This window comes from Trichoderma ghanense (genome assembly GCF_004382785.1).
Source record: "Trichoderma ghanense strain CCMA-1212 chromosome Unknown scaffold_12, whole genome shotgun sequence".
NCBI classification, from domain to species: domain Eukaryota; kingdom Fungi; phylum Ascomycota; class Sordariomycetes; order Hypocreales; family Hypocreaceae; genus Trichoderma; species Trichoderma ghanense.
The window spans coordinates 131,896-154,762 of record NW_027395675.1 but is presented as its reverse complement, the minus strand read 5'-3'; the positions used below and the strand labels follow the sequence as shown (position 1 = coordinate 154,762).

At 54.1% G+C, this 22,867-nt stretch overlaps 10 protein-coding genes across 10 annotated transcripts; 7 read left to right on the top strand and 3 right to left on the bottom strand.

Annotated features, from left to right (window-relative positions):
- Window positions 1-2,358: 2,358 nt before the first annotated feature.
- On the top strand, window positions 2,359-5,153 carry CCMA1212_008415 (uncharacterized protein; the record flags this gene model as incomplete). Its single annotated transcript, XM_073705549.1, has 3 exons — window positions 2,359-4,123; window positions 4,174-4,674; window positions 4,732-5,153. The coding sequence occupies 3 exons, from the start codon at window positions 2,359-2,361 to the stop codon at window positions 5,151-5,153; spliced, it is 2,688 nt and encodes an 895-aa protein (XP_073555802.1).
- Window positions 5,154-5,903: 750 nt separating this feature from the next.
- On the top strand, window positions 5,904-6,565 carry CCMA1212_008414 (uncharacterized protein; the record flags this gene model as incomplete). Its single annotated transcript, XM_073705548.1, has 4 exons — window positions 5,904-5,943; window positions 6,084-6,195; window positions 6,299-6,396; window positions 6,477-6,565. The coding sequence occupies 4 exons, from the start codon at window positions 5,904-5,906 to the stop codon at window positions 6,563-6,565; spliced, it is 339 nt and encodes a 112-aa protein (XP_073555803.1).
- A 734-nt stretch (window positions 6,566-7,299) lies between these two features.
- Window positions 7,300-7,698, top strand: CCMA1212_008413 (uncharacterized protein; the record flags this gene model as incomplete). The annotated part of the gene is made up of 2 exons (XM_073705547.1): window positions 7,300-7,648; window positions 7,692-7,698. Coding segments are annotated over 2 exons (354 nt in total), but the record flags the coding sequence as incomplete, so codon positions are not given.
- Window positions 7,699-9,161: 1,463 nt separating this feature from the next.
- On the bottom strand, window positions 9,162-10,730 carry CCMA1212_008412 (uncharacterized protein; the record flags this gene model as incomplete). Its single annotated transcript, XM_073705546.1, has 4 exons — window positions 9,162-9,416; window positions 9,737-9,822; window positions 9,878-10,419; window positions 10,474-10,730. The coding sequence occupies 4 exons, from the start codon at window positions 10,728-10,730 to the stop codon at window positions 9,162-9,164; spliced, it is 1,140 nt and encodes a 379-aa protein (XP_073555797.1).
- Window positions 10,731-14,062: 3,332 nt separating this feature from the next.
- Window positions 14,063-15,171, bottom strand: CCMA1212_008411 (Nuclease S1; the record flags this gene model as incomplete). The annotated part of the gene is made up of 3 exons (XM_073705545.1): window positions 14,063-14,328; window positions 14,387-15,040; window positions 15,117-15,171. 3 exons carry the CDS (start codon window positions 15,169-15,171, stop codon window positions 14,063-14,065), a joined length of 975 nt encoding a protein of 324 aa, XP_073555798.1.
- Window positions 15,172-16,200: 1,029 nt separating this feature from the next.
- CCMA1212_008410 (putative vacuolar amino acid transporter YPQ3) lies at window positions 16,201-17,363 on the top strand (the record flags this gene model as incomplete). Its single annotated transcript, XM_073705544.1, has 5 exons — window positions 16,201-16,314; window positions 16,378-16,477; window positions 16,557-16,998; window positions 17,052-17,101; window positions 17,155-17,363. 5 exons carry the CDS (start codon window positions 16,201-16,203, stop codon window positions 17,361-17,363), a joined length of 915 nt encoding a protein of 304 aa, XP_073555799.1.
- Window positions 17,364-18,117: 754 nt separating this feature from the next.
- Window positions 18,118-19,450, top strand: CCMA1212_008409 (uncharacterized protein; the record flags this gene model as incomplete). The annotated part of the gene is made up of 4 exons (XM_073705543.1): window positions 18,118-18,148; window positions 18,225-18,479; window positions 18,529-19,290; window positions 19,383-19,450. The coding sequence occupies 4 exons, from the start codon at window positions 18,118-18,120 to the stop codon at window positions 19,448-19,450; spliced, it is 1,116 nt and encodes a 371-aa protein (XP_073555942.1).
- Window positions 19,451-20,367: 917 nt separating this feature from the next.
- On the bottom strand, window positions 20,368-20,994 carry CCMA1212_008407 (uncharacterized protein; the record flags this gene model as incomplete). The annotated part of the gene is made up of 3 exons (XM_073705541.1): window positions 20,368-20,472; window positions 20,593-20,880; window positions 20,977-20,994. The coding sequence occupies 3 exons, from the start codon at window positions 20,992-20,994 to the stop codon at window positions 20,368-20,370; spliced, it is 411 nt and encodes a 136-aa protein (XP_073555948.1).
- CCMA1212_008408 (uncharacterized protein) lies at window positions 20,671-20,943 on the top strand (the record flags this gene model as incomplete). Its single annotated transcript, XM_073705542.1, has 1 exon — window positions 20,671-20,943. One exon carries the CDS (start codon window positions 20,671-20,673, stop codon window positions 20,941-20,943), a length of 273 nt encoding a protein of 90 aa, XP_073555949.1.
- A 368-nt stretch (window positions 20,995-21,362) lies between the features above and the next one.
- On the top strand, window positions 21,363-22,511 carry CCMA1212_008406 (Pre-rRNA-processing protein IPI1; the record flags this gene model as incomplete). The annotated part of the gene is made up of 3 exons (XM_073705540.1): window positions 21,363-21,420; window positions 21,478-21,550; window positions 21,604-22,511. The coding sequence occupies exons 1-3, from the start codon at window positions 21,373-21,375 to the stop codon at window positions 22,509-22,511; spliced, it is 1,029 nt and encodes a 342-aa protein (XP_073555947.1). The 5' UTR covers window positions 21,363-21,372.
- Between the last annotated feature and the right edge of the window lie 356 nt (window positions 22,512-22,867).

The window sequence follows — 22,867 nt, the reverse complement described above, 5'->3', positions numbered from 1 at the left end:
GTGGCCCTTCTGCGGAAGAGCGAATTGTTTTTTTTTTTTTTTTCTGTCCGACCAATTTCTGCACATCAACTCCGTAATTGCAAAGATCAGTACGTAGTCGGTAAGGCCATTTCCAGCGTTTGACTGCGATAATACAACCCTTTTTTTTTTTTTTGTTATCATGCCAGTCCAGAAAATGCGCCGACATTTGTCTCTCTCTCCTGACCCTGACATTTCCCTCCTGCTGCTATTGCTGCTGCTTGCCAAGAAACTCCGTACCTGACCATGCCCTGTTCGGCGTCCAGCTTTGTTCCTGGTGTTTTTCTAATTCCCGTAACTAGAACGGATGATTGATGATCCATATCGTACGAGTTTTTCCTCTTTTCGTCCTCCCTACCCCATGCACACCCCCAATAACCTCGGTCGCAAGGACAGACTTGAAAGGTAGGTATCCAGATTTCAGCCAATGGCCTCCCGGTTGCTTTCGTGATAAAGGGGGGGGGATGGATGGGAGAAAATCACATTACGTAGCAAAGAGAAAACGGGTCCAAGATCGACGGGGGGGCGAAAGGGCAGAAGGGGGTGCTTCGCTGATTGATTGCCGACCCCGGATGACGATGGCTAGATTCGAATCCCGACCAGGCAACTTCGTACGTAGGTATGTATGTATGTACATGTACTTATATTACCTGCGTTTCTTAATTACGGCGTTAGCCGGGGAGGGCCTTGGATCTCGGAGGCGCAAGGCCGTGCTTATGAATTCCTTCCCGCATCTGTGTTAATGTAGTTAGATACGTACGAAGCAAGGGAGCAGAAGGAAAGCAGAAACTCAAGCGGTAGGGCTTCTTCAAGGGGGGGGGGAGGCTCCCCATTTCAATGGGACCCTTGCAACCGTTGAGGAGCACGAAAAAAAGACAGGACCCCCTCCCTCTCGCATTGGGATCCCATTCCATTGCATCATGTTGCATGTATGTGCAGCAACTACGAGTCTCCATTTGGCCGGTTTCTATTATACAGACGGATGGCCTTTGCCGCGGTGTTGTGTGGCATTCGCTTGGATATTTTTTCATGTTCCCGGCTGAGCTAAAATGGTATTACAACGAAAGGAGGAGTTGTGGCGTGTCAATACGGGGGACAAATCGAATGGGAATTGACAAACTAAAGCAGAAGGGCTGCTGTGGCACGCTTTTGCCCGTTTGCCAAAATGCGGGGGAATCTAGGGGACCTGCCTGACTAGAGGACTAGAGACTGGTGGACAGTGGCTTGTTACGGGTGTGGACGGTGATTGTAACTTTTCGAGTGGCTTCGTGATGAGCGCCATGGCGAGACATTGTACCTACAGCTGGACAAGAGCGGGACACGCGACCTTGTCTGCTGTGGGCTTTACTCTTGATAGAGCAGCATATGCGTATGAAAGCTTTTGCTTCCTCTGTGCGTGTACTGGTATTGGCTCTTTACCCGTTCTCCAAGTCATCCGTGGACAACAGCAGGATGATTACCAGCCAGTACTGCGCAGGTCCTGGATACTGTACTGTGCTGCCGTGATCAGACCCCCACCCCACAACGGGACGTTGGATTCAAGGGATCAATTGCAAACACGAAGCAAAGCAAGAATGGGCGAAGCACAGCAATACCAAAGCCAAGAAAAAAGCAATGAGACACAGGAAAGCGAAACGCAGCGCAAAGCCTCCCCCCTTTGGAGAAGCAGGGGGTTATTGCAGTGCGGATAAGCTCCAAATGTCTCACACTGCGCCCTTGTCCCAGCATTTGCACAATTGAAGTTGCAAGTACCTGTACTTGACAAGCCTAGCAATCCAATCAGTGCAAGTGCAGGCACAGACAAGTAGAGGGGGCCACCTGACCGCTTCCGAGGAATAGCGCCCCAGTGCCGTCACTCTGCCCACTGTCACTGTCCCTCTACATGCACCCACTCCACTGTCACTGCCCACTAATGGATCCCCGAGGTCCCCTGTCCGCGCCTGGCGCTGCTGCTGCTGCTTGCCCCGCCGCCCGTGAGCAGCCCGCCTAACTTGGACCCGGAGATCCGACGAGATCGAACCATCTTCAGTGGCCATTTTCGCTCTACTGCCGACGCTTCTCCTCCCTCAGCTGTTTTCCTTCTTCATCTTCCTCTCCCTCATGCCACCTTGACCTACCTTACATACACCTGCCTGTACATGTTTCATCTTTCGCCAAGGGCCTAGCGAACCTTCACCGAGAAAAAGACTGGCGATATCCCAACTCACCAACCGCCGGATCTTCCTTGGTCTTGTCCATGCCCGGCTCATGCGTCCTCGGTCCTCCTCCTCCTCCTCCTAGCACCTAGGTAGTTCTCACTCCCAGATCACAAGCGGAAGGAAAAAAAAAAAGACCAACAAGATGCAAGCAATGGCGTCGTCCCAGTTCCTCAGTGACGATGACATTGAGAAACTCTTCTCCGGAGCTCCCCAGTATTTTGCCCGCAGCGAGAGCCACTTCCCGGGCGCGCCTCACCCCAGCGTAGCCTTTCCGTTTGACGAGGAACTCGAGATCCGTGACCTGACGGACCATGTCCAGATCGAGTCCAAGGCCTGGAGCGGCGTCACCGTCTGGCCGCACCTCACCAGGGACGTCGACCACGACCCCGAGGCCAAGAAGGAGGCCGAGGAGACGCGCAGGGCCCATTTCCATGTGCGCTGCGCCGAGCGGCCCAACATGCTCAGCATGCAGGGCCTCGAGAAGGGCACCATGGGCTACCAGGCCGCCCTCGAGCTGGCCGTAAGCGACTCGCTCGAGGAGGAGCAGTTTGGCTTCGAGAGCCTCGGCACAAAAGCCCGCGCCGTCGTCGAGGCCCGCGAGCGCATGCTCTCTCGCGACGGCTGGCTGCACCGCCTGCCCCAGACGGAGCTGCTGGACCGCCTCAAGCGCAACGCCGACATCTACCGTAACAACAACCTCCGCAAGAAGACGCCGCAAGAGACCTACAACGACCTTTTCCACGTCCTCATGCGGCCAAACAAGATGGTCATTGTCGACAAGAGAGACCCCCACAGCCTCCCCAACCAGATCAGCGCCCTGCTCAAGTGCCTGGGAGCCCCCAATGTCTGGATCGACCTGTCGCACGTCGAGTGGCGCGTTCGCCTCGGTCAAATCCTCTGGGGCAAGCCGCATGGCGACGAGCTGGACGACGATACCGACATTGTCGACGCAGAGAGCGCTGCCGAGAGAGCCGAGGAAAAGTATTGGCTGCTGTTGCAGATTCTGGTGTCGTCCGAGTTGCTCATCCGCCTCGACGCAATCACGGACGGCGAAGAGTACGGGCAAGCAAGCTTTCGAGCCATTGACGTGGTCCAGTTCGAGAGAGCCGCGAATGCTTCCGTCAAGTGGTCGCTGCTCCTGGCCCGCAGCTGGTTGAAGAATATCGAGATCGTGCGGGAGGAACAGGCATCGCTCGCGCTGCCCGAGTTTCATCGCGGAAGCAGCGGTGTTTCCCATGGCTGGCTGGCGTCTCTGGCCAGCAAGATTTCCCTCCACGACCAGCACAAGCACGGAAACCGGCCGCCGTCGCCGCCTCACTTTTACACCATCCGAGGGAGATTCGGCCAGCGCCAGGTCGAGGGCCTGACTCACTTTGCCAGAAAGCTCCAGTGGCCGGGCATCGACGCCTATGAGAGACGCATTTCGGAGAGCGTACGCAAGATGACAGCGCCGTCGTCTCTGATGCCACCGACGCCCACGCCTTTGAAGAAGGTGCACGAGCAAGACTCGTATTTCGGCGCCTGGGACGTCACATGCCAGCGCGGACACCACAAGGAGCGAGCCCACGCCAGGCGCCGCCGAATGGCCGCGGCGCTCCACGAGTCTGGGTGGCTTTCCAAGTCGTACGTCTTTGGGCTGATGATGCCGGGCGATGCCGTGAGCCACTTTCTCATGGCGACGCTGCTGGAGAACGATAGCGAGGCCCTGTCCAGAATCGGGTCGTTTGCCAACCTGAGCAGCGGCTTTGTGTACCACGAAAAGAGCTTCTGGAGCACGTCGTGCATTGTCGGCAGAGTCTTGGCCGCCGGGAAGGGGTCTGCCGAGTGTATGGGGTGGATCTCGACGGATATAGTCCCCGAGGGAGTCGAGGAGGGATGGATCAATATCGATGTTCACGATGTCGCCGGTGAGTCTGGAGAATCGTTCAGTGAGGGCTCCCTATACTAACTGTAGCAGCCGACATTGCGCAGCTTGGAAAGAAGGCCAGGCTCTGGGGCAAGAAGCGAGTTGAGCGCGAGTCGTCCATCCTCGGAAATGGCCAGGAGGAGTCGATTTCGCCCGCAGACTTCATCATGCCCCATGAAAACAGCTACTTGTTGTCTCCCCCGGGGGTGATTGTCGAGTTGCAGTCGCTGGAGCTGGGGACGCCGGTAGCAGAGTGTGTCCACCCGACGCCTCTTGCCGAGATTGTCGTAACTCCCATCCACGAGAACCATCGAGCCCCGGATCTGCCTTCGTATCCCGCCAAGGTCAAATTTTTCGTCTCCATCGATGGGGAGAAGACTGAGACGGCTTCCTTTTCGCTATTGTACGACATCAACTTTGTCACGGCACACCCGTGCTCACCTTCTTCGCGCGTCAGGGTTTTGAAGAGCCCCTCGAGCCCGACACTGCGGCAGATTGACTTTGACGGCTCCAAGACGCTTGGTACCGGGTCTCGGTCCATGTACCGAGCAGGTAAGCCCATGCCCTCAGAAGCAATGGCATGTGCAGTCATGCTAACGAGAGACGCAGGTCATCCCTTGCACAAGTATTATAACTACACGGTGATGCACATCTCGGAGCTCTTGCAAAGACGAGACGCCGAGCTATCAGAACTCCTCACACCGCCTAACGGGCAAGCTGCTCCAAACCAGGTGCTGGTGATCGACTGCATCACCAATTTTTCGTCGGCACCGCAGTCGCCCGTGCTCGACCGCCTGGACTCGCCTGCAAGTTCGCCTATTGAGCGAAAGGGCAGCTTCTCCGCCGCGGCCAAGATGCACTTTGAGTCGAGGAAGCGCCAGTTCGGATCCGACATGGAGATTCTCATCCGCGCCCTGTGCTCTGAGAAGGGATGGAACGCCATCATTAGCCGAAGGAAGCGAGGATGCCTGGCCTGCGCGATCCGCGAGGCTGGCGCTCTGGGTTGGAAAGTCATTATCCGAGTGCCGTGAGCATCGACCTTTCGCAGAGGGAGAAATCCTAACCGACATGTTGCCTGAGAAAACGGGCAGGACGCCTGTCGAAAAGAGGAGGAAGGAAAAAAGAGGAAAAGAAGGATAACGGAACGAACAAGAAGTACACTTCTCTCACGGAGTTTTATTGGGCCATGACGGGAGTTTTCGGAGCGTTTGTGCAAGTCAGCCCGGGTCTTTATTTTCTGGTTTTCTCTTTATGTGCTGAGCAAGCGAGCGCGCGGGCGATTTGATGTACGATAGCAGCCTCTTGTTTTGGGGCCACTGACCGAATGATTGGGTCGCAGGAACGACTTTGTGTAACATTGACCGGGTTTTTGCTGCTGGGAGTCGAGCATTTCGCATTTCGAAGATGCCAGAGAGAAGGAACCAGTATCGATATGCCGTGCAATTGAAATCACCAGACTGGATTCGTGTTTGATCACCCTTGACTGGCGTGTCTGTGCTGTGTGTCTCGTGAAATCTCGGAATCGCCCGTTGTGAAATCTGGAGTGTCTTGTGGAGCGCCGAGAACGGATCTAACCCGCAGTGCGCTAAGCCCTGTCTGGATGAGCTTAGTCACCATGCTGGAGGGGACCTGGGGACTTGTTGAGCTATTGGAGCTTCAGGTTGTGCCTCGTGGCCCATTGGCGCAGCCTGGTCTGGTCGCATCTCGCATCACCGCATCCAAAAACTTCTTTTTGTCTGTCTGTCTGTCTGTCTGTCGCGCGCAATTACGAGTCGGACACAATGGCGCCTGGAACCAGAGACATGCGACGGGCGGATCTGAGTGAGTACCTCTCCATCTGACCCTCAATTCCTTTCTGCGCGATTGGATGCGATGGCTGCTCGCAGTCGTCCTTCCATCTGAGGTTTGAAAGAAGGGAAGGGTAGAAGAAACATGTCGCTGACGCATGAAGCGAAATGCAGTCGTCCCGTACCAGGAACCCGTGCCCAAGGGCGAGGTGACGGATTTCTCGTCCACCATGTCCTCGACGCTGCCCATGGCGGCCATGTTTATGCGCAACAAGTTTGTCGGATGGTACGCCTGCCACGCACCCCTTGCTCTCCCAACTCCCGAAATCGCCGCCACCGAGACGAAATACAAAGACGGAGGAAGCTTATTAATTGGATGTGCTTGACAGGATCGCCGTGGTGTTTTCCATTCAGACGTGGTTGGGCGAGAGTGAGGATAGCAAGAAGAGCGGTGGTACGCCTGGGTACTTTTCCGTCGGCATGTCTCGTATGTTGATGCCCTCCCCCTCCCCCCTCTTCTCTCCTAAGCTATTCTGCTGGCTGTACTGACGTAGTGTTTTGTTACAGTGCTTGCTCTGGCGGTGACATATTTGCCCATGTTCATTCCTCCTCCCGGCGCGAAGACGGCTCCTCCGGCCCCGGCGCCGCTGCCATAGACGATACCAAGGTTCATCGAAGAGAAATTTGACGAAGAACGAGAACAAGGAGAACAAGGAGAAGAAGAGAGATGCGGGGTGCGGTTGCGGTGGGAATAATGTTAATACGATAACTGACTGGCTGAATCAAAAGTAGGGCTTGGTTGGAGGCGTTCCAGGGGGGAATGGGACGAGCAGCTACGAAGCTTTTGATGCTCGATGTGCCATTGATGTACATGTGATAATTTGAATCACAAAATATGCGCTGATGGTATGGTCTTTACGTGATGTTGACAAGAGGGTCTTCAAGTTCATGTGGTAGTGCTGCTCTCACTCGACTGTGCTCAGTTCGGAAGGGTTCCAGCTGGCTCAACCCCGTTCACGTCAAAAGAACGAAAGCAAGTCCCTTCATAAAGCGAATGATGGCAAGTCTACGTCAAGAGAAGGAACCATAAACATGAAATGGAAATAATTCCGCAATTGTCCCAAGTAGGTAATCAAAGCAAACATCTCCAAACGGCGCCTAATCCCCCGTGCCAACGATCAAAGCGCCCGGCGTCTCAACAGCGCGCGATTGGTCGCAGGTCGCTGGACATCCTGAAACCGCACTTGATACGAAACTCGTCTGGTCCAGGGGGGTTTAGTCGCTGAAGCAAACTCCTGCTGCTCATTTTCCTTTTTTTTTTTTTTCTCTTCCCTTCTTCTCTTTTTTCTCTCTTCTTTGTGTTTGAATTTGTGCTTCTCTGCGCATTGACTGCGTGTTTTTCTCCCTCGGGTTCTGTTCTGCTTTTTTACGCTTTGGCTGCTTTTACGACCGACTGCTGTGCAGCTCGTCCATCAACCTCATCACACTGACCAATCTATTCCCACGAAAAGAGAAGCAGAAGAAGAAAGAAGGAAAAAAAAAAAAAAAGAAAGAAAGAAACAGGAAATAATTCTCGGAAAATCCATCAAAATGAAGACGACGTTCTTTTTCGCCCTTCTCTCAACTGCGCTCTCCCTCGTCGCAGCAGATATCGTCATCACGCCCATCCTCGAGGACCAGATTGTGCAGAAGCAGCCTGGTGACTGCTTCTTCGGTGTCGTCACCCCTCAGGGATGCGGGTATGCTTCTTTTTTTTTTTTTTTGTTCCCCTCCTTTTCTCAGACTTTGATCTGTCTCCTTGTGCATGCTGTACGAGATGAACCTAAGCTATGTGAGACTGATATTCTTTCTCTTAGACCGAGACGAGGATGAATGAACTTTTTGACATGCATGCTTGATTATGTGCGCGCGAGAAACGCATGACAAAAAAAAAAAAAAAAAAAGGTCAAATCATGCGCCGCATCGACATCATACGACATAACCCGACGACGCTCGTGCAACAGGTCGAGGTCCACCGACTGATGGGACACCTGGAACTCGCTGCGCGAGAACCAAAGGATACGAGCATCTGGCTGAGGGGGCCACGCAACTTGATACGGCGTTTCTGCTTTTTGAGGGACAAAAGGAGGGGGCATTTTGCAAATATTGAGATGTTGCCCTAACAGTTCACCCAACCAGAATGACTTTTTATTTCCCTTTTTTTTTTTTTTTCTTCCCTTCTCTTCTCTATGAGCGGCAAGGTTTGCAGGCGTAGAGTAGGACTTGCGGGAAAGCAGATTTCAGATACCCTAATTTACTTGTTTGTCTTTACGTTGCCGCTGCTGCGAGCGATTGCATACGGGGAGTTTTCAATAGAAGTTCCGAGGTACGAATAGGAACTGCTCTCCTCGACGACTGCTGCAAAGTTGGAATCGTTTACAACGACGCCATCGATATGAATAAAGTCAATTCCCATCACTGCCCAATGACAAAGAAATGAATTTAAAGAAAGAAGAGCAATGTCCCAAAAACTTGCAACACCCAATCTACACATTCTCACCCACAACGAGTCCTCATCAACATCTCCTCCCAAACCGCCAAGCAAGCATCATCAAACAGTAAAATAAACCCTTCATGCAAACACTCACCTCGTATTTCCCCATGCCAATACTCAAAATTGAGCCCTTATTTTTTTTCTACTTCCTTGCCTTGATCCCCCTATCCATGTTCCCCTGGCAAGAAAAAAAACCCCCCCCCCCCATCGTCCGACGCTGGCGCCAAATTTCTGAAACCGCCTCGTCAGAGACCCGAGTTTCGCAGTAAAATAGCATACAAATAGGAGCAACACCCTTGCTCGCCCAAGATACTCCTTTCGGCCTTCTGCGACAAAAAATCAACCGTGACCTCAAGGGTTTCTGTTTGTTCAGTTGGGCCTGGTATGTGTCAATCCATGTCTCATTGACTAGGTCGCCGAGTCGCAAGGTCATCCACCCAAGTCACAAGAATCGAGCAGGGTGAGCTCCCTCAAAGCACACCTGCACTCGTGAACATCATCACAGGCAACGAACAAAGACGGTTTTCAAATATGATCCACTGTATACAAGTATACACTCTTCCTAACATCCAATAAGCTACAAATCGTTCAGACAAAAAAAAATAAAAGTAGAATCTCCTTCTCCCTGATCCTCCCATGCATGGGCCTGTAAGTGGGCTCCGTAGTGTATCGCATTACAGCCCTATGATTTTTTCTTCATGTACACATCTCGCAACTGCTCATGATGAGGCTGCAAGGTCTGCCACGCAGGCGGCAATCTGGCTCTGGCAGTCGCCCACAGAGACACCGTTCACTGCCTTGCTGTTGACGGCATCAGCGCACTGGTTGTGCTGGATGTCACAGGCGCGCTGGTTGGCAGCATCCTTGGTGGTGAAGGTGTTGCCCTGGACCTCAAAGGGTCGGTCCTGGTTGCCAGACTGGGTGACCGGGGGGGCAGCGATGCCACCAAGGGCATTAGCAGCAGAGGCACCACCCTGTCCAGTGCCGGCAGAGTTGGTGACGGAGTCAGAGGACTCGGCAGGGGCAGTGGTTTGAGCAGCGGCAGCGTCAGTGGTCTGAGCAGGAGCAGTAGAAGCAGCAGAGGTGGCCGCCTGCTGGTTGAAGCCGCCATTACCGTTGCCCTTTCGGCCACCGCGGCCACCACGGCCACGGCCGCCCTGACCGTTCTGTCCGGTCTGGGCGTTGCCGGTTTGGCCGTTCTGTCCGGTCTGGGTGTTGCCGTTCTGGCCGTTCTGTCCGGTCTGGGTGTTGCCGGTCTGGCCGTTCTGTCCGGTCTGGGTGTTGCCGTTCTGACCGTTCTGACCGTTCTGACCGTTCTGACCGTTGTTGGGATCGGCAGCGTTGTTGGTGTCGCCACCCTGACCGTTCTGGCCATTCTGACTGTTGTTGTTCTGGCCATTGTTTCCGTTGTTTCCGTTGCCGTTGCCGTTGCCACCAACAGTGAAGCGGATACAATCATCCTGAGCACCACGCTGGGCCACGGGCATCAGCACAGGCTGGTGGTTGGCAGCAGAGGACATGGAGCACAGGCGGTAGTTTCCGGCGGGCAGGCCGTCAGTGACGGTGGCAGAGAGCAGGCCCTGGCCGTTGCCAGCATCGTTAATACCCTTGAAGAAGACAAACAGCTTGGGGTCCAAAGGCTGGGTAGGGTTCAGCGAGTCACCGGTGCTCTGGACAGTGACGTGAGTGTGGCCAATGATGTTGCCGTTGCTGTCAACGTCCTGAGGAGCTGCATAGTAGGTGGAGGTGGCGTTGGTGAAGGTGCCAGGAGCAAAGTTGAGCATCTGGACCTGGATGTTGAACGTGGTGTTCTCGTCAACGTTGTCGCCGTTCTGGGGGTTCACGAAGACCGAAGAGACCATGTTGTTGGTGGAGGGGATGTTGCCCATGGGGATACCATTGCAGGAGCCCGACTGGACCTGCTCACCGTTGGTGAGAGTCTTGCCCTGGCAGAAGTTGATGAAGTTGGCGTTGTCACTGTCTCCTTGTTAGGCCTATTTGATGAATCTCGATGGAGCCGGTTACACTTACGTAGCCGAAGCAGACTGGCCATCGGCACCAGGGTTGTTGCCGTCCTGCTGGGAACCGGTCTGGATGAGGTTGGCATCCAGAGTGGTGCCGCCATTGCCTCCATTGTTGCCTCCGTTGTTGCCGTTGCCGCCGTTGCCACCACGATTGCGCTGTCGTCGTTCCAAGGCGCGACCAAAGAGAGATCGTCGTTCGACATTGCTGGCCTCAGCCAGGACAGCCAGGCCGACAACACCGGCGAGAACGTTCTTGATTTGCATATTGAAAGACGTGAAGGAAGATTACAAAGGAAGAAAAAAAAAATAGAGGTTGTCGTTGAAGCGTAGGGGGGAATTGGTACCAGACCAGAGTCGAAAGAGAGAAGAAGAAAAGTGTCACAGACACGTGAAAGAAGGAAATGAACGAAAGAGACCGAACAACGACGAGGTCGCTTAGAGGAGTTAGGAAAAGAATGGTTGGAGGATGGAGAGAAGAGAAGAAAGAAGTCGGAACAACAGAGGGGAGCGAGGCCATTATAGCTTCGAGACGCCAAGACGGCTGGCGTCAAAGCAAACCGCTGGCAGAGATTCGAAACATGATGTCGGAGGTCGGCACAGCTAGGGATCAGGGACAGTAGCGGTCCAGTGCCAGAAACAAGAACGGGGATGCTATCCACACCCACGAACTGGTGCGGTTCCATGAGCCTCAAACGGTTCGCAACCGATCCGAGGAGCAGAGCCGGGGCCAGTGACTGGGGGCTCTTGTCTTACGGGCAGCCCTGAAGCCGGGGTGACCCTTTTGGAACGTCCAAGCCGGCGATCAAAAAGAGCATCCAGGGTCGGGATCCCATATTGAGGGCGCGGTGTAACCAAAGGCGAGCGCGTTAGCGCTGCCTGAAGAGTTGAGGGCTCGAAACAGGCTCTGAAAAGGAACTTGACGCCGTGCTATGCAGGTACCAGAGATCTCTGGGGCACGCCGACAAGGGGGGGCCTGTGTTGCCCGTCGACTGGCCCGCTCAATCCATCGTTTCGGCTCCGTTGTGCCGTACAGTTGGCTCCGGCTGGTGGACAAAGAAGGGAAACCTCTGCTTCTGCTAGCAGGTCCAGTTATTAAGCTACTGCATAAACTACACGTATTAGCGGAGAAGGCAGGCCGTGTCACAGAGAACAGATGCAAGTCGAAGTCTCGGCGACAGAGCTGTAATACCTCGACAGGCGACAGAGTGTACAGGTCCCTGTGCAGCACTCCGTCTCTGAGCTCAAGAAGCAATCAACCAAGCATCTGCAGGCGCTGCGGCGGCTCAGCAACCGCGGACTTCAGAAGTCGACGGTGCAGCTGCGGTAAAGGACAACCCCGGCGCTGTCGCAGATTAAAAGTACGGATGCCACTGATGCGGCTTCAGGCGTCTCGGATTAGTGCCAGGTCCGGCTGGCCAATGGGGAGCCCGGACCGGCAGCCTCCATGTGGCGCCTCGCGTTTCGGTTGCAGGCGGTGGACGGAGACCCGAGACGACAAAGCTGGGGCTCAAGGCACTGGCCGTTTGAGGGGCGGATGACGGTTTGGGTCTTTTTGAGAGCGCACGGATGGAACGGCGAGCTTTGGTGAAGGTGGAAAACCTTGAAGTTGAGCATGAAAGTGCCAATTTGCAGGTGCATCTCTAGGAGGGAAAGGGAAGGAAGGGGAGGGAGGGGATAATCCGAAGCGGCTGCACGTGGTTGCTGCTGCTTTGTGAGGCTGGATGTATCTTTTCGGAGCACGGAGCAACTTCACGGCTGGAGCGGCATGGAGGTGTAGCAGCTCCTTGAATGTTTCCATCTGTGCGCCGCCAGTCATCGAATCTGCCTTATCGGTAAGGTGGCAGCCGAATCGTTGATTCATATTGGCGATATCAAACTGCGATGACTTTGACGTCTCCCTCATTAAGCCTCATGACAGCTTCAACGACCGCGCTTCTTGGCCCAACGACTCCAACCCGGAACAATCTCCGCATCCTTTGTTCCTTCGACTCGAAACCAGCAGCGCCGTGTCATCTGTCAAAAAGCACAGCTGGAAATCACAAATAGAGAAATGAGACGGCCAAGAAACAAGCATGCTCCCAAACACGAAACATTTCATAGGTCCAACATGACAGCGGAAATGATTCCTGTTGGGACTGGCAAGATCTCCTTTTTCTCCTTACTTCTATCTTGTGCCCGTATGTCGTACCGCTGCATATGCCCGATCGCATTCTCCGGCGCCTATGCGTATGAAGCCCGGGCGTCTTGCAGCCAATTCGTGGCATCTGGGCTATGACACAGGCCATCTCTGTATCTGCATGAAAGGCGGCCCATTCTCAGGACCGTCCATACATCTATGTATGTTGATGTGTGTCTACGGGACACTCAAAGTATCACGATTCCAAAGCGCGGCCCTCAGCTCTTGACATGCCCCAGACAAATACAGGGTCACACGGGTTACGAGACTTGGCTTCAATCAACGTCAAACACCCGTCCATCAAACGCTCCGCGGCTGAACAAAACAGGCTACATGACCTCGCCAAACGGGAATGGGGCAATAAAGGAGCGCGTTTCATCCGAATCTGTCACCACGAGCCTGACAAAAGATCTCAATCCGGTAAATCGGGATTATTCATCCAAACTTCCAGTTCCCTTCCCCTTACCTACAACCCGGACTAGTACCCCTACCTACCTGATTCTCAGCGCCTTTGCAGACTGGACAGCCTCTTTTACAGCCCCGTGGTCCACATCCTTGGCTATATCCGGGCGTTGCCAGCACGACCTTCTTCGTTGGGTGATATCAAGTACCGTTCGCTACTTCGTATGCAAACGCACGTACACACCATAAAACACAAAAGGGGAATTCCTGATGAGGCATCACTTGGCGCCTCAGAGTGAACATACGGAGGGTCTTGTAAATGGAAACAAGAAGAAAATACCGGAGAATTTTGACAAGGAAAATGTGCAGAAGAAGGAATAAATCCACACAGCTGCCACCCGCTCTCTTTTGACCCCCCGCCGTGAAACAACTCCTCAGCAACACTCTTTTGAAACTGACCTTTTACCAACCCCCCGAAACAGCACTTCCCCGCCTCTGCAGTTTCTAGCTGACAGGTGTGAGATACGGCGGCGTTAGATTCGAGGGCATTGCATCTTCCCGGTCTCACTCTTGGCAAAACTACGTCATACATGTCCTCGCAATGTGTCTCCTGAATGAGGGCTTCGGCGTGCCGAGGCCCAAAGCCTGGCCCGTTTCATCGCAGGGTATGGAGACGAGAAGAGGGGGGGGGGGGGACGAAGGAAGTAAAAGTACCATCATCACATTGCTGGCTTGGAAATTGTTGGCCGTTTCGGAATACCCTGCAGCGAAACGAAGAAAACAGCAGACGCCGTCAGAAACAAATCTCTTGGCGGTGATATTCTCCGTATGTTTCCATGTGCATGACTTCTGATCGAAAACCTTGCAGGGTTCTAAGATTGCTATCGATGAAGTTCAGCTCTGTATCTGTGCCTGCTTCCGAAATCATGTCGGCTCGCTTTCAACCCGTATATGCGACCAACTAAATATGAGTCAGGTATCCAACCAAGAGACCCCACACATGTCCTAAGCACTTCCATTACAACTCTCCAACAAAGGGCTTCTCTGTTTCGTCTAGAAGCTCAAGGTCAAGTTCATCAAGAGGCTCCTCGGCATAATCATCCGTGGGCAATTCGCCGGTATAGTTTGCCTCTCTCTTCTTGTACTCGTCAACAATGCGATCAAGCCATGCCGCCATTCGGTATCCTGCGCGGGCGACTTGCTTTTCGAGGATAGGAGCCGCCTTTTCATAGTACTCGCCGCTCAACTCCTGGCCGACAATGGCTTTGGGGCCCTCGGGGAAGACTGAAAACTGGTAAGATAACTGGACGATTTGGGGCAGCATAATCGAGATTGAGCTTACCATATTGGCATACGAGGCTGTTGCATTCCCGCGACCAGGCCATTGCCGTGGCCTCGAAATCGCCAAAGTCCAAGTCTGCCAGCCAAGCCTCCTTCTCGTCGGCATATGCGCCGCCAACAATCTTCTCGGTGAGGGCAGCAGACCACTTCTCCGCCACGAGATACGGCTTCCCGCGCCCAATCAGCTTCTCCGCGATGGAGCTGTCCCAGACGTGGTGCAGGTTGTAGTCCCGTCCATCCCACTTGACGTGGATGCCGTTTCCTCCCCTCGAAACGTCCTCGTTGTGCAGCGGCTGGTGCAGGTCGCCGACGAAGTGGATGACGAACTTGGCCGCCTGTGCGCGCCGCCACGCCGGCAGCGCGGGATCGAGCGACTGCTCGGTGTAGTTGGCCAGCGCGGTGATGACGCAGCCCGTCTCCTTGCAGTCGCGCTCAAAGTCGACGTTGCACGACTCGGGCGGGTTGTCGTGCGCGTCGATGAAATGGAATGTGCTCGTGAACCTGCCCCATTTCGTGTATCGGATCGAATCTGCCCAGCTGGCTACCTTGGCCATGTAGTCGGACTCATTGCTGCGCAGGAGCTGCTTCAGGTAGGCCTCTGTCGAGCTGGAGACGAAGTTGCTCGCAATGTAGGCGGTCGTGATGTGGCCGAGACCTGACGTGAGGAAGATGAGTGTTAGACAAATGGTGATGGTGGTGTTGACAATGTGTGTCGCGGGGAAAGACGTTACACTCCTCCCCAGGCCATCGCCCCTGGCAGGGAGACGAGGCTGAAAGCGACGGCATTTGATAGCTTCATGGCGCAAATATGCCAGATATGTGAGACGGTAAACGAATGAAAATAATTCTATTTGCTTTTTCTAGGGAAATCGACGAGAGGAAATGGGAGGTTGGAGGATGAATGCTGCTGTTGATGTAAAGAATGAAGGCGATGCAGCCAGGGAGGCCGAACTGAAGCTTACCCCAGAAGCTCCCACACGCGCCCTGAGCCACACACCAGCTGCCAATCAAAGGGGGGTCAGCCACTGCGTGCGGTTCCTGGACAGCACTTTGTGTACATTGTAGAGAACAAAGGGATCACACGCCCTGGCTTTTCTGAGTGCGTCACCTGGGCGCCCGTTGATGGCCATGTGCCGGCTCCAGGTGGGAAATTTCGGTCGGGCAACCCCCTGGGGCGAATCATGGGGCTGGCGAGGAGAGTGTCGTCACTGGGGGCTGCGACCTCGGCAGCGCAGTTCACTCCTTTACTGGAGTATCAAGGACAGCGATTGACTTTATTAGCTAAGGTACGTAGGAGGCTTTGGCAGGTGTTTGGCAACTATGAAGACCGCATGCGAAATTGATCATTATTGAGGAGCATACTTGGGAGACGAGAGATTAGAGATAACACATCACGTCTGTAGGTAACAGAGCGGTATCAGTCTCTCCAACCCGGATGCCAGTCGTTATCTCAGTGATGCAATCCAGCGATTGTGAGAGGTGCCCTGTAAGAGTCGCGCAGCGGAGAGCCTAATGCAGCAAACCCCATGCACCCCAAAATGGACCCTTGTTCTCCACACAGTCCTGGCCAATCACGGCCCGCGATAAGGCCTCTCTTCCTCCGGTTTCTTCTGTCGCTCTCACCGGAATGACTCTAGCAGGGCGGCTGATCTCTCGAGCTCTTGCGCATAATACCTAATCGTGCTCTCTCCTCTCTTTGCTCTCTTTTTCTTTGCTTGCCCGACACGTTCCTGCTCCAAGACACAGAAAGAATCTTCGCTCGTGTTTCCTCCTACGCTCACTCGCCGAGGTGCCGAATCAACTCCAGTCCTTATCATGGCATCCCTTGCGATGGCCGCGGTGGAAGAGGCCGCAAGGCAGCTGCCTCTCCACGAGGCCATCTCGGGGATCTTTGGCAGCATCAGCATGGCAGCTTGGATCTGTGTCATTGTACGTACTCCAATCTCGAGTTCTTGGACCAAAGAGCACTCTCTAACCGCGCAACCCGAACAGCTGCCCCAGATGATTGTCAACTACCGGGCAAAGAGCGCCGACGGGCTGAGCATATCGTTTCTCGTCGTCTGGATGCTTGGTGACGCTACGAATCTGATCGGTGCGTACTCTTGACGGCCCTGCGAATAGCAAGCCCTTTCCGCGAAGATGCCGTGAGCGTGCTAACTCTTGCACACTAGGCGGCCTCTTCACGCACCTAGCCCCGACAGCTATTGTGCTGGCCTGGTACTTTTGCGTCGCCGATTTCCTCCTCATTTCGCAGTGCCTATACTACAACGCGGTCAACGCCCGCCGGGCTGCCGAGGCGGCGGCGGCCAGCGAGGAGGCGCCCCTGCTCGGAGAACGTCGCCGGTCGCGTCGCCGCTCCATCTCGAGCGAGGACGGCGCCAAGATCGCGCCAGCCGGCGACGAACTGATTGAGCGCTCTTCGTGGTCGTCCAACGCCGCCTGCCTGCTCGGCGTATACGTGGTCGGGTTTGCGGGGTGGTATCTCTCGTACAAGGCTGGAGCGTACAACGAGACGGATCCGGTCGTGCTTGATGATGCGGAGCGGTCGTCGTCGAATCTGTTGGAGAAGATTGGCATGGTGCTGGGGTACTTTAGTGCAGTTTGCTATCTCTGGTACGCTTCATACCTTGTGTCGAGGATGAAAAGAGCAAGACTGACCTTTCTAGTGCTCGCATCCCTCAGATCATCAAGAACTATCGCGAAAAATCATGCGAGGGTAAGCCATTTGAATGCGAAGTCGTTCGAGTTCATGTACTGATAGATACTCAGGCCTTTCAATTCTCTTCTTCATGCTCTCTTTGACCGGAAATTTGACCTACGCCATCAGCATCGTGGCCTATTCCCAGGACAAAAAATACATTATCAACACCATTCCGTGGCTGATTGGGTCTCTTGGAACCGTCGTGGAGGATGCCACCATCTTTGTGCAATTCCGACTATATGCCAACAACAGGCGAAGCGACACTGCCCAGGCATGAAGCAGCATGTCTGCAGAATCCGTCTCGACGGCGGGCGCGTTGCAGAGAAGAGACCGGCATCGCTCGGTTTGGCATATTTGGTATTTGCTCGTTTGGATTCAGGGAATTTTGGATGAGGCGTCACGGTGTCCTCACATGGCGTTTTGGTGATGGGAATTGTCTGTTGCGTTGGCCTCCTAGATATTGGTCAAAGGCATGGCCCCGAGTGAAGAGTGCCTGTCTCGGTGACAGGAAGCCTCAGGGATAGATCCTTCAGGGAGCATTAGCATGGATTGGTCTTTTGTTTATTCTAGTTGTTCATCATCTTGTCGAATCTTATCAGAACTCAATTGAGTCATTTTCAATAAATCGATTTCCATTGACTTACCTTATATCGTCTGCTAATCCAAATCTTGGCCAGCGCTATTATCTGCAATCAAAGCTCCGGCACCGCGCAAAAGAGCCTAGTCTGACGTACGGCGACGCTCCGATGGCGGGGCAGCGAATCGAGCTCGACTGCGAGTCAAAAGAAGGCGTTGGTCCCAACTTTTAGAGTCGGGACTTTGTAGGAAAAGTTTTGGCTGTAAACCACCTGAATCGTCTTCAGATTATCCTCCTGCTCGGGATCTGGGCCTTCTTGTCCTTTATAGGATTTCTACAGTCCTCGTTGCGTATTTGATACCCCTCCTTTCTCATTAACCGCTGCGATTGCGACATCCCGCGTCATCGGCTGCCTCCATCGAACCTTGCATCTCACATCACACAGCTGCTTACAATGGCGACACAATCTCCTCGCAAGAAGTGCGGTACGACTCCATTGCCGTAGACCCTCTCCTCCTCCAAGCGCCAGCATCGATACTGTTTCTAATCTCATCGTATCAGGCGTCCTCGGCTGCACTGGCTCCGTCGGCCAGCGCTTCATCCTCCTCCTGCAAGGCCACCCGACACTCGACCTCCACGCCATCGGCGCCTCGTCTCGCTCCGCCGGAAAGAAGTACAAGGATGCCGTCCGGTGGAAACAGGCCTCGCCGATGGGCGACGTTGCCGAGTTGGTCGTGAGGGAGTGCCGGCCGGAGGAGTTTGCCGACTGCGACGTGGTTTTCAGCGGCCTCGATTCCGATGTCGCCGGCGATATTGGTGCGTATATACGTCCATTCTGTGAAGATCTCTCATATCCAGGAACAAGGCTGCTCACAGAATGTCGCAACGGCAGAAATGGCCTTCCTCAAGGCCGAAATCCCCGTCTTTTCCAATGCCAAAAACTACCGCCGCGACCCCCTCGTCCCGCTCGTCGTCCCGACCGTCAACCTGCCGCACCTCGACCTCATCCCGCACCAGCGCTCCGTCCACGGCCTGTCCAAGGGCTTCCTCGTCTGCAACTCCAACTGCGCCGTCATCGGCCTCGTCATCCCCTTCGCCGCCCTGCAGGCCGCCTTCGGCCCCATCTCCGACGTCAGCATCGTCACCATGCAGGCCGTCTCCGGCGCCGGCTACCCGGGCGTCTCCAGCATGGACATCATGGACAACGTCGTGCCCTTCATCTCGGGCGAGGAGGACAAGCTCGAGACGGAGGCGAGGAAGATCCTCGGCGGCATCGACGACTCCCGCACCGGCTTCGTTGAGCAGGAGGCCCTCCGCGTCTCGGCCTCGTGCAACCGCGTCCCCGTCATGGACGGCCACACGGCCTGCGTCAGCCTCAAGTTTGCCCGCCAGCCGCCGCCGTCGCCGGAGGAGTGCAAGGCCGCGCTGAGGGCGTACGTCTCCGAGGCGCAGAAGATTGGGTGCTCGTCTGCGCCGAACCCGCCCATCAAGGTGTTTGACGAGGATGATCGGCCGCAGCCCCGTCTGGATCGCGACCTGGGTAGGGGTTATACCGTTAGCGTAGGCAGGGTGCGGGCCGACGACAGCGGGCTCTTTGACTTGAAGTTTGTTGCGCTGAGTCACAACAGTGAGTTTCCTCTGTTCCCTTGCTTCTTCATCCTGTCTTCTTGTGATCTGTTCGGGGTAAATGATGGGGGCTAACGGATGTCTTACTTCCAGCGGTTATCGGAGCGGCTGGCTCGTCCATATTGAATGCAGAGGCTGCCATCCTCAAGGGCTACATCTAGGTGTCATTCGTTTCAGAGAAATTGTTTTGTACATGTATCGGGTGTAGATAAAAAAACAAAAGTTAACGGGTTATGACTGTATAAAGAAGAGGGCAGAATTGAAACATGATATCACTCTCCTGCCTGTCGCACCATTAGAATGTGAAGTTATCTGACAGGTAACCACCACCGCACTGCCTTACTGTGTACCCAAATCATCAGAGGGTCGAGTGGTAACCTCCCCAATGAGTCCTTCTCACAGTGAATTGACGGACACTTTGCGGAAGTTCATGTCTGTACCTAGGAACAAACAATCACCGCGGGCGGAAAATGGCTGTACGATCTCCTGCCAACAAGTGAAAACATCATAGTGTATATAACGTACGTCAACGACCATTCTTACCCTACAACTCGTGTGTTGAACGAGTAGCCTCTTTCAGTATGCGAAGAAGCAGGCCGAGGAGATGAACATGTTGCAAATGCTTCTTGAGTTTGAAGAATCATGACATCAAATCTTTGTTCTGTGTGACAAGTAATACAGAGGCGTTGGACCCGGTTCAAGCATGTCGCTGCATCGTCGAGGTCTCGTGTCATGTATCATCATCACGCACGATTCTTTTCCGGCGGCATGCATTGACGTCCTGGGTATCATTTCGTCATCCTGTGCGCCGTCTAGCTATGCTTCATAAAATGGACCATGACAAGTTGCCTTCTTGATCATTCTCCCCCAGTGGTGTATCCCAGTGATGTGATGTCCCCCCCCTTCTTTCCCCGATGTTCCCTTCGTACAGTTGTAAAGACTTTCATTATCGCTTCGAACAGACCCTGTCCTCCCTTTCTATAATCATTACCAATACCATATTACTATTATATCATGAAGCCCTCTAAATAATCCGCTTGCCGTGTATCGAGAATATACCCATGCTGTTGAAATGCGATCAGGCCGGGTGAGTGTCGTGGATGACCGTCAGTATGTACTTCTGATCCGGCACTATGACAATCTCTTGCTTCTTCGTTCGCAGTCGGAGTAGCTTTAATTCATCCTGGCAGCTCAGTTAGCGTCTGCATGCCACCCCATCACACACATCGAAGCAAGCAATCAACCAAGAAAAAGGGGCCCATGAAGTGTGCCCGCCGCAAAGGAGGTCGCGCGTGCTATTTACCTCCGTGTCCACGTCCTGCACCAGCTGCCCCGAGCTATTCACAAAGTTCCAAATCATCTCGGCAAACTCCTCGACGCCATGCGCCTCGCCCTCCTCCGCGGCGGGGGCGTCGTTGGAGAAGGAGGCCGCCGTCGACGCGTTGCGCGACTTGGCCGTCTGCAGCGCGTCCGTCTGGCCGCTCGTCTTGAGGATCGCGCCGGTCGCCCGGTCCAGGACGATGCTGGCCTTGACGCCTGGTTTTCTGGCGAGGCGGCCGAGTTTCTCCTCGAGAGCGTCGTGCCCGTTTGTCTAAAGGGGGGAGGGGCCGATTCATTAGCTGGGATGCGCCAAGCGGAGGGACAGGAGGAATGAGGCAAGGAGTATAGATGACCGAGGCGCTCGTACCGTGGGGTTCTCTGACATTGTTGTTGCTTGGTGTGATAAGTGTATGTTTTGCTAGAGGTCCGGCATGCGATTCCTGTGCAAGAGCTCCAGAGTCCGGTATGTTAGTAAATGCGACCAGAGGCGTCTCTCGGGGTGCGACACAGCTGCGGCGCATTGACGTATTAGCCCACAAGCGCATCGCGGCACCTCGGGATTCTGCCGCGCGCCACCGCCAAAATTTGCAGACCCACGTCCAACGTTCCTTGCGCCTACAGCAGATGTGAAGGATAGAAGAGCCATTCATCAACCAAGAACGTTGTATCTCATTGTAAAAGAGTTCAAACCAAAGTCAGAATATTATCTGATACTTTATTCATCTACCCTTTACAGAGACTGTTACACTGAAGAGTCGCCAAGATGGGTTCCAGCGCCAGGAAGAAGCAGGAGAAGAAGAAGGATTTTCAGGTACAGACGCTCACATGTTCTGCTCGTATGAGTGCCATGTCGCTAACGAAATGCCAGAAACCCAAATACAAGGTTGGAAAGGCCAAGCCAAAGGCCTCAAATTTCACAGACACAAGCTTCAAGTCCAAAGGTACATGACATTTCAACTACCGTCGCCAGCACCCTCACTGACGTTCTACCCAGCAATTGTTATGAACCAGCAGTCGCTATCTACGGTCGCCCCAGATGTCGTTCAGCAATTCAAGCACAACCTCTCTCTAGCTTCGTCGTCACGGTCTGACAAGCAGCGGCGTGACGCCTTGGCATACCTCACCAGCCAGCTCTCCTCCCATCCGCCAATCAATCCCGTCGGGACAAACATCCTCCTCTCAAAACTCCTTCCTCTCATCTCAGACAGCTCAACGCCCGTTCGAAGTCAGCTGTTGAAGCTCCTACGAGTGCTCCCCGAAGAGGAAGCCAAGCATAGCACCGAGCAGGCCATCATGTTCATCCGGGCAGGCATGACGCATCTGTCGGCCGATATCAGCGGCGACTCACTTGGAGTGATGGAGTGGCTTCTTGACGTGGCTGAGGATGAGCTCGTCACCATCCCTGGCGGGTGGGTCAAGACTCTGAGCACATTCTGTGTCACTATGGGCTGGTCTCTTTCATCCGCCGCTCATGGCTGGACCTCTGCTGCTCGAAGTAGTCTTCGTGCCAAGGACGCTCAGACACTCGCACGCCAGATATCCATCCTATCCAGATTTCTTCAGGCTGGACTCAGATCGGAGACAGCAGCTGTTCCCAGCACAGAAGAATACTGGGACAGCTTCTATGGACTGCCCCGTTCTTCAAACGCCTTTGAATACCTCAATTTGTTTGGTTCAAGGCGGGACGAGGAAGGGGAGATGTATCCGAATCGAGAAGCAAGGCAGCAGGTCTTCTATCGGAGATTCTTCGAGCCCGTCACAAAAGGAATCGAAAAGGTCAAGAAAGAAGGCGGAGCGGCAGGGAGAGCAGCTGTTGGGCTTGACCAAGTGTTGAAGGATGGGATGGGCGATTATGCCGCCTCCGCTGGGATGGATGCTCAAGATTTGTTGAACCTGTGGTAGAGCCAGGTTGTATTAGCTGATACCCTTTCTGTATGCGTATGCCTTCTTGGAAATACAGACCACCACCCTCCCTCGGCTTCCTACAGCATATCCACTGAATGAAACTGTGATGTTTATCCATCTGATAGGAAAGATTTTTCGTAGCCTTGAGAGATCTGGTCACGCTGGCAATCTCTTTTACCTTTTGTCACTTGACCATGCCGTCATTGATGTACGAACCCGCTCAGAGCGGGCGGTGGCAGTAATGCTATCGAGGATCTTCAGCTCAGAGCCTGTTATTGCGACGAGTACAAGCCGATATTGTAAGGCAATATTGACCGGAGGTCTGATGCCTAGGTGCTAGAGCTTACTGAGCA